Here is an 8,045-nt window from a genome sequence, read left to right as displayed (position 1 = left end):
CCAGGAATGAGATTTCTGCCGGCCTGGTATGTTTACATTAGCATTTACATTTATTCATTTAGCAGACGCTTTTCTCCAAAGCGACGTACATCTCGCAGAAAATACAATGCGTGCATTAGGTTAGCAGAAAGAGGGCCATAGATGCAGATGCGTGATTCTTCAGTACAGTGAGTTTGTTCCTTTCCACCGTATGAACTAATGCACAACTGTATGTACGAGTTTTTCTCTCCACGCTTAGCTGCGAGCTGAATTTCACCTTTTTCCTTGGCAGTTTTTGCGGTTTCGCATGAATCGAGGTGAGAAGAACCACAAAGCGCGCTGCAGGATCCCATTTAAAGGTTTTGCACCAGCGTTCTGTAACTCCGGGAAGAGTTTTTACCACACTTAGGTGAGTCTAGACCTGCACGAGCTTTAGGCCCGTAGCGTGAACTTAGAGAAACAAAAGCAGCCATGCGCCCGCAGCTATCTCTTGACAAGAATCTTTTCTAACCTATTTATTTGTGTCCAGCCCGAGCACCGGAGCACTGGGTTCAAGGCTCCTCCCTCTCCAAGTTCACTGACGTCTGGCATGCACCGTAACTGCATGCGGCCGTGCGCTTCTGACACAAATGTTCGGGGACTGACAGAAGAAGCTCGGCGTCTCCCTTGGCAAGCGCTCCCGAAGGAGCTGGGTGAGTAGGTGTGAAATTGGATTCGTTGCTTTTTTTTTGTTTGCTGTCTCTTGTTTACTTTCGAGTTTCCATCGCTCATTGTCTCTACAGGACTGTAAATGTACAAAAGGATGACAGCTCGCCCGACTAGTGGCTCGAGTTGCGTGAAACGGAGGAAACGTCCGAATGGCGTTAAATCCTGTGATTTACTTTTCGATGCAATTTAAAATGCTCTTCATATGAAATATGCTGCTCATTTCTTCTTTTTATTGTTACTGTTAGTTAATCGGAAATAGATTGTATTACAGGTGGCCTCATGCAGGGAGACAGCGAGAGCATTAGAGGCTGAAAGGTGGAACTTGTAAATATTTCCCACATTTAAATTGGTTTAGGGGGCAGCCGGTAGCGTAGTGGTTAGCGCTACTGCCTTTGGATCCAAAGGTCACAGGTTTGATCCCCATCTGGCTGTAGTGCCCTTGAGCAAGGTACTTACCCTAAATTGCTCCAGTAAATTATCCAGCTGTATAATTGGTAAATAATTGTCAGCTTGTAATAAGTGTAACCTTAACATTCTATGTCTCTTTGGAGAAAAGCATCAGGGAAATGTTTATACTGGAGAGAGACACGTGTTATTTCATAAATACCAGGTGATAAACACAGCAACCCGTGACTGCAGAGCCTCCGCAGCTGCAAAAATTGAGATTTCTGTCACTTGTCTACCACCTTGCCTATAGCATCTGCTGGTTGCTGCGCTGAAACGGGAATAACCAGCCCATTTTTTGCTCCCCCACCCATCAATTTGAATGAGGAAGTTCACAATGAAAATGAGTTCCTGAACCCAATGCACAGGTATGTCAAAACAAACACCGTAGCACCCTCAGCACTCCACTCGCTGCGTGTGATGCTTTTGTTAAAGAAATTCTTCTGATTTTTCCTGGATCAGATAAATTTTCAGACACATTTGGGAGCTCCCATGGTCCAGGCCGACGGCACCTCGATGCTTCAACATGGCGGCCTGACACTTGAGGCAGGAGGTCCTTCTGGACGGACCCCTGCCACCAGCGGGTCAGAAGACAGATTGGGTGGCTGGACACAATGACCTGGCTGCCTTTAGCTTGCTGCATCCTAATGCTGTTTTTTTTGCTGGCATCAGCAGGTATGGCTTGTTGCAGACACAGAACAAATGTCTTGGTCCTAATGATTTTTTTAAATTAGATTGTTTGAGCATTATTCACAAGCAGCAGTAATTTCTATATTATTTAAAAGCAAAGAGATTCCACAGATGCAGGTGGTCCTTAGCACATCCTCATAGCTTACATGTATTCATTCAGCTGATGCTTTTCTGCAAAGCGACTTGCAACTACTTACCCATTTATACAGCTGAGCAATTTTTAGGGTAAGTATCTTGCTCAAGGGTACTGCAGCTGGGGATGAGACTCAGACCTGGCCCTTTAGGTTCAAAGACAGCAGCTCTAACCGCTACACTACCAGGAATTGTGCAATGGCCACATGTTTAACCTGACCAATGTGTCAATATCAGCTGTGAACCTGACATTCAGTCAGTCTTCAGAGATCACAAGGATAGATTGTCTAGTTGAAACCTAGAAGTGAAATCCTGAAATACCTTTCTGTACAGGGCAGTGAGGGGTATGGCATGAAAAAGCAGGAGGAGAGCTTGCCCAGTGCTTTGTGGCTCCTAGCACTTCCATGCCAGCATCCGAAAAAACGACAGCTAGCCCTCACACCTTCCGTTTGTCTGTGCCCTGTAGGCAAATTATTACCTCCCACAAATCTAACTGTGACTCTACTGGATTTTGAGATGAATGTCAGCTGGATTCCACAGCGGGAAAATCCACACGACACCAAGTATTCTGTGGAAATTCAGGAGGCAGGGCAAAGGTGAGCCCATCCCTTGGTGTGCAGACTAAGTGACAGCTGTGATTATTGGGTTGAAACATTTCAGACTAGAGAAGAGTGACATGCCCTGGTCAGGTCCAGTTCTGTTTCACCTTTCCTGTACAGCAGTAGTTCCCGAACTTCTGGTCATGACCCAAAATGAGGGTCATGAGGATGTTCCTGAAGGTCATGGGAGATTCTCAAGAAATGACTATTATAGTAACATAAGGGCATTACTTCCATAGCACAGCATGAAGGATTATTAAATGGTAATTTATGTACAGTAGTTGTTGATAACATACTGTAGCATCCATATTTACTTTATAATCTTCAGGTCCAGTCACGCCCAATATTCATCTATCAATCTGACTGTCAACAGCCTGTTGTTCAGTGGCACTATTATCTGATGCGAATGTGACTCTGTCGTTGGCGCTGTGATCATAGCAAACTTAGGGGAGCTCACACACAAAATAAAACAATTTGTCTAATAAAGACTCATATAGCTTTGTTTTTCATTTGATCTAGTTAAAAACCCTTTGAAAATCATAACATGTTGATTATTAGTTCAATATGAAGTCATATGAGTAAACATAGTACATGAAAATGATTGGTTAACAATGTACGTAGCCATGCTTAGGGGCGCTAGACCAGGAGACGACTGCATTCAGGGTCACCAGCAAAAAAAGTTTGGGAACCACTGCTGTGCAGGGAGACTTCTTTCTTACATTAACAACTCAGACGGTGTTCTTTAGTGCTCTAGAAATCATGTTTGCTTTAGGAAGTGCCAAAATGCTGATATACAGGGTGTCACGTGGAGGGGTATGTGTGCTCCAGGCAGCGACCAGGTGCGAGGCACCGGTGGGTGGACTTTGCATTTCCTTTCATCCCATATTAACCACCATTCCGAGTCTCCCTTTTATAACATTTATCATTTTTTTTCAACTGGGTGCCCTTGGTGATGTTTTCTTTTTAACAAGCTCTGGTGAAGGTGCGACTGTCAGTTAGGGAGACAGGTGTGTGGTCACACAGGGCTCTGCAGTGATGGTAACTGTCCCTCGCAGTGTTTATGGCAAAACCACACCTCACTGTACATCAACACAGCTGGGGGTTATTCCTCTTTATTAATCCTTGCTAATATTAGAAATAATTTTTAAAAAAATTTCTTTGTAGTCCTAGATAGGAGCATGTTGTGTGCGCACCTTGTCGAACATCAGCCGAATGCATGTGTGAGCGATGGAGGGTCTTGAGAATGAAGACCGGTGTCCCTGTGTTTGCTTTGTTGCTGGAGCAGCAACTGGACTACCTTGAAGAACTGCAGGCAGCTGAGCGGGTGGAATTGTTCATTTTCATTTCCTCTGGAATTCAACGAGCTCATTAAAAACTACTTTGTCCGCGTGAAAGCGTTCCATGGAGGGGAGATCTCCATTGCGGATTACAAGAAGTCCATCCAGCCATATGGAGGCTGTGAGTGTGCCCGCGCTCTCCATCTCGCTGATGTCTAAATGTCACTCCAGGCGTGCTCGTGAACCAGGTAGCTGACTGAACAGCATGTGATGGCGCTCTCTCTCTCTCTCTCTCTCTCTCTCTCTCTCTCTCTCTGTGCTCACAGCACTACTGAGCGGGCCCGACCTCACAGTGAGTGTTCAGAAAGAGTCCGTCAAGGTGCTGATACATCATCAGCTAGAGCCAGTGCTCCAAAACCTCAGCTACTCCCTCAACCTGACCCAAAGGACCCCAGGAAATGACCTCCTGGTAAACTGCTAGCTGTCATTTGGTGCTGGCCCTGCTACTCATTCTGTTCTCAATGAGCCATCAGAGCTCTGACTGAAATGAGTTTAAACGGCTATATTTTCATTAGCGCAGCGTGTTCACGCTAGTTCATGTAAGATCTAGCGATGGAGGGGAGGATATGAATGGTGGAGTGGAGGTGACTTTGGCGTGTTCGTCTATGCAGATCAGCATGGTGAACGCTGCGGTGTCCCCGTGGACGTTTCCGCGCGAGCAGTTGCGTCCCGGCCACTTGTACTGTGTGTCAGCAGCCGTCAACCACCGGCAGCAGCAGCAGCAACATCTCGCATCCGAGAGATGTGTGTTCCTGCGTAAAACATCCAGAGGTGAGCTGGTTTAGCATCGTTGTCGTACCCTTGTTTCTACATATCGTTGTAATCATTTGGTAATCGTTTGTTTGCCTCATCTCACATGTTGTGTGTTTCCCGATGAGGACAGACCTTCCTAAAGCCTTTGCAGTGACTGCAAAGCGCTCTGTATTACAGCGTACCAAATAAAACTGCTAAATTAATGCAAAATATAGTTAGGAGGAAAAATATATATGTGTTAAAAATGTGAAGGAAATGCCTTGCGGTCGCGTTTGGGTATCTGTGTGGAAAGGAACAGTGTCTGTGTGCTGCGTTCTAGTCGAGGTCATAGTCCGGATGATTCTGGGAACTCTGGTGCCGCTATCTGTGCTAACGCTGCTGATTCTGGTGGCCCTCTTCTTCTACCTCAAGCCCAGGAATGATGAGGCCGACATGCCCACCGTACTGGTACGCTCCCCAGATTTCCACACCTCTCTCCAGTCCTTGATTTTAGATCGCCTTTATGATGTTTCCACTTCCACCTGGTTTCTGAAACAAGTAACTGTGCTGCCCTGTTCACATGCTTTTCTCCAAGGTAACTTGCTGTATGTAGCTCACAGATTTGCCTGTTTAAGCACCTGGATGCTAATGGAAGCCAGCAGTGCTTGAATTCATTGGAAACCTGAACATTTCACTTAAAACTCTAGTTCTTCACCGCTACGGCACTTGCCGCAATACTTTAGGAGGTTGTCCACTTTAAAAACCACGGCGTTTGTCATAATGCAGTTTTAGATTTTGAAATTTTAAAAGTGGTGTTGTGCCGCTGACTGTAGTCCTTGTGCCTGTTTATACAAATAACAGCTCTTATATTCTTGTGTTGCCCTTGGCCAGAATGAGGTCAGCAGGACCACTACACGTACGATGGTGGTGCCCACAGAATGGACGGTACAGCCAGAGATGTTCTCCCTGGAGCCCATCAGCCGGACACCAAGGAGCTGCCCAGGCACCACTTGCCAATATGCCTCCCGAGAGGTTGTGCCTAATCCCAACCGGGACAATGCCTTGCCGGCACCAGCTGCTGAAGGTGAAGGAGATGCTGGGTTGGAATTCCAGGGTTCGAAATACCATGAAGTGAACGATGAGGAGTGGAGCAGGAGCTCAGTCGAAATGGACTCTGCCGAGGACATCCCGTCCATTGGACTTTCTGATGGGGATGGAACGTCACATGTAGCCTCATCCTCTGAAGATGATCCATATTACAGGATTCACACAGACTCTGAGAGTTTAGAAGACATGACGGAGGAAGGAGTGACAAATTCCTCAGAGTACAACACAATGCCAGAGACAGATAACCTGGAATCCTATCTTACTCACCTCAGTGGGTATGAGTCTCGCCCTGACCCATGCTTCTCTAACAATGATCTTCCTCCTAAATAACTGAATCTCAATCAAAATCCACCATGAAGGTGACCAGGGACTTATTCAATGATATGATAAGCTGCTGACATCAACTGGATTTTGAAGCTCTGCTTCAGGTATCTAGTCAGTGACCAAAGGTCAGAGGTGATGACCATGGTTAGATGTAAGGACCTGGATTTCTGTGCTCAGGGTTTACATAAAAGGGAAAGCTCACTTTTTTCACTATTCTTTATATTACATACGGTACACATATTCGTGTCTCACAACTTTTCATATTTGTTTGTACAAAATAATACATTTTTTAAGAAACCCATTCAACCTCAGAACTCATCTTACTGGACTTATAAACACAGCCACCAAACTGTTTCACTGAACTGAAGTAGTCTTTGTATTGAAATTCCTAAGGCACTTTTTTTTTGTAATAAATTGTATTGCTAGTTAAAAATTTTGTAATTTTTATTTTCATTTTAATGTCTGCTGCAAAGTACCATCATGCATGGGAAAATAGTGAAAGGGCACAGGAATTTTCACTGTAAACAGAACAACATGTGAGTGTCCTCATGAAGAATATGTGATTTATGTACAGTATATGACATGTACTGTATATTTTTGATATATATATATCAAAAGGAGGAAATATATATATATATATATATGTATCCATTCTGATGAAGAATTTGTACATGATATGGGATTCCAAGTAAACAGAATCAAGCAGAAACATAACGTCTTCCAACCATAAAGGGTGTAAGATGAAACTGTATGCTTTTTCTTTTTACCTTTTACACCAAACACATTTAAGAGTTATACCTGCAGAAGAGATACCTGGATTTAAAGCTGGTGGATATCACACTAAATCCTGTTTATAAAAATCAGAAACAGAGACTGAAAAAACTGGACTGTACAAAGGTATAAAACCGTGACAAGTGACACAACAGTGAACTTTAGTGTCGATGGTGAAGACATGGAAGTCGTAGACAACCTTCATCAGTGATGAGTGGTCAGAGGAGACGAAAGACCAGCCTTTAGAAGAGCTGCAGTTGAAAATCTGGAGGACAGCCTCAAATGTGCTGATGTATTGATAAGAATGTAAATTATAATTGTTCAGGCAGTGATGTTTGTCACAACGCTATTAATGGACGCGAAAGGTGGACATTGAAGAAGCAGTGAAGAACAAATGTGAAAAACGTTAACTACTTTAAACTGTGCTGCTGGAAGACAGTGAGAAAACTGGACTCTCCCCAAAGACAGTGATGGTTGGGGGTCAGCAGTGACCCGATGGGTGGAGTCACTCGCAATGACAATGGACTCATTCCTTTATCCCCAAAGGACACAAGCGGAAGGCAAAACATTTTAAGCGCACTGTCTATGGGATTGCCTAGAGGTGACATCGACTTCACTGCACTCACAACACTGAAGACCAAAGTTAGGCGCTTTGTCCCACCTCCAACGCGTATGAGAGAAGAACAACTATGGCAGCAACAGTGGAGAAATATGCTAGAAGTAGGTTGTCAGTTTTCTTACCTTTTACATTTGAAAAAGTTATATAAATACTGAATGAAGAAAAATGTAGCGCAGTTAATTGTGCAGCAAATCCATGTGCTTGCTCACTGTTGATATCCGCTTTTCTGAGTAAATCTACGTTTAATCAATGACAATTTTTCATGGAACCGTTCAAAGTAGAGTAATACCTTGCCCTACGTCGTTAAATCGACTTAAGTCGAAAAACCACGGAAAACGAAATAACCCCTAAAAAACTGATTTAGACCCCCTATAAACCCCTAATAAGCATTCCCCTTAAGTGTATACACTTCAATTAATGCTAAAGTAAAGAAAAAAAGAAAGGCAGGTAAATAAGACATTTTTTTTTTATTTTTAAGGTTTTAATTGATTTTATAGATTACAGTATATTATTTTGTATATTTAAACATTAGGGGGTGCGGTGGCGCAGTGGGTTGGACCAGGTCCTGCTCTCTGGTGTGTCTGGGGTTCGAGTCCCGCTTGG

General features: G+C 44.0%; 1 protein-coding gene across 1 annotated transcript; it reads left to right on the top strand.

Moving 5' to 3' along the window:
• Positions 1 to 331: 331 nt before the first annotated feature.
• crfb12 (cytokine receptor family member B12) lies at positions 332 to 7,831 on the top strand. Its single transcript, XM_018755102.2, has 10 exons — positions 332 to 388; positions 509 to 671; positions 1,385 to 1,499; positions 1,594 to 1,806; positions 2,420 to 2,549; positions 3,838 to 4,010; positions 4,156 to 4,298; positions 4,501 to 4,660; positions 4,962 to 5,089; positions 5,513 to 7,831. The coding sequence occupies exons 4-10, from the start codon at positions 1,746 to 1,748 to the stop codon at positions 6,056 to 6,058; spliced, it is 1,341 nt and encodes a 446-aa protein (XP_018610618.1). The 5' UTR covers positions 332 to 388; positions 509 to 671; positions 1,385 to 1,499; positions 1,594 to 1,745; the 3' UTR covers positions 6,059 to 7,831.
• The last annotated feature ends 214 nt before the right edge of the window (positions 7,832 to 8,045 follow it).

Source organism: Scleropages formosus, chromosome 4 (assembly GCF_900964775.1).
Source record: "Scleropages formosus chromosome 4, fSclFor1.1, whole genome shotgun sequence".
Lineage (NCBI taxonomy): Eukaryota > Metazoa > Chordata > Actinopteri > Osteoglossiformes > Osteoglossidae > Scleropages > Scleropages formosus.
Note: the sequence above shows the minus strand (reverse complement) of the source record. Positions and strands in the feature narration are given on the sequence as shown.

Coding starts and splice junctions, on each gene's coding strand:
- crfb12 (XM_018755102.2), top strand. CDS start 1,746: ATGACCTGGCTGCCTTTAGCTTGCTGCATCCTAATGCTGTTTTTTTTG. Junction 4,299..4,500: donor CCCCAGGAAATGACCTCCTG/GTAAACTGCTAG, acceptor TCGTCTATGCAG/ATCAGCATGGTGAACGCTGC. Junction 4,661..4,961: donor CCTGCGTAAAACATCCAGAG/GTGAGCTGGTTT, acceptor GCTGCGTTCTAG/TCGAGGTCATAGTCCGGATG.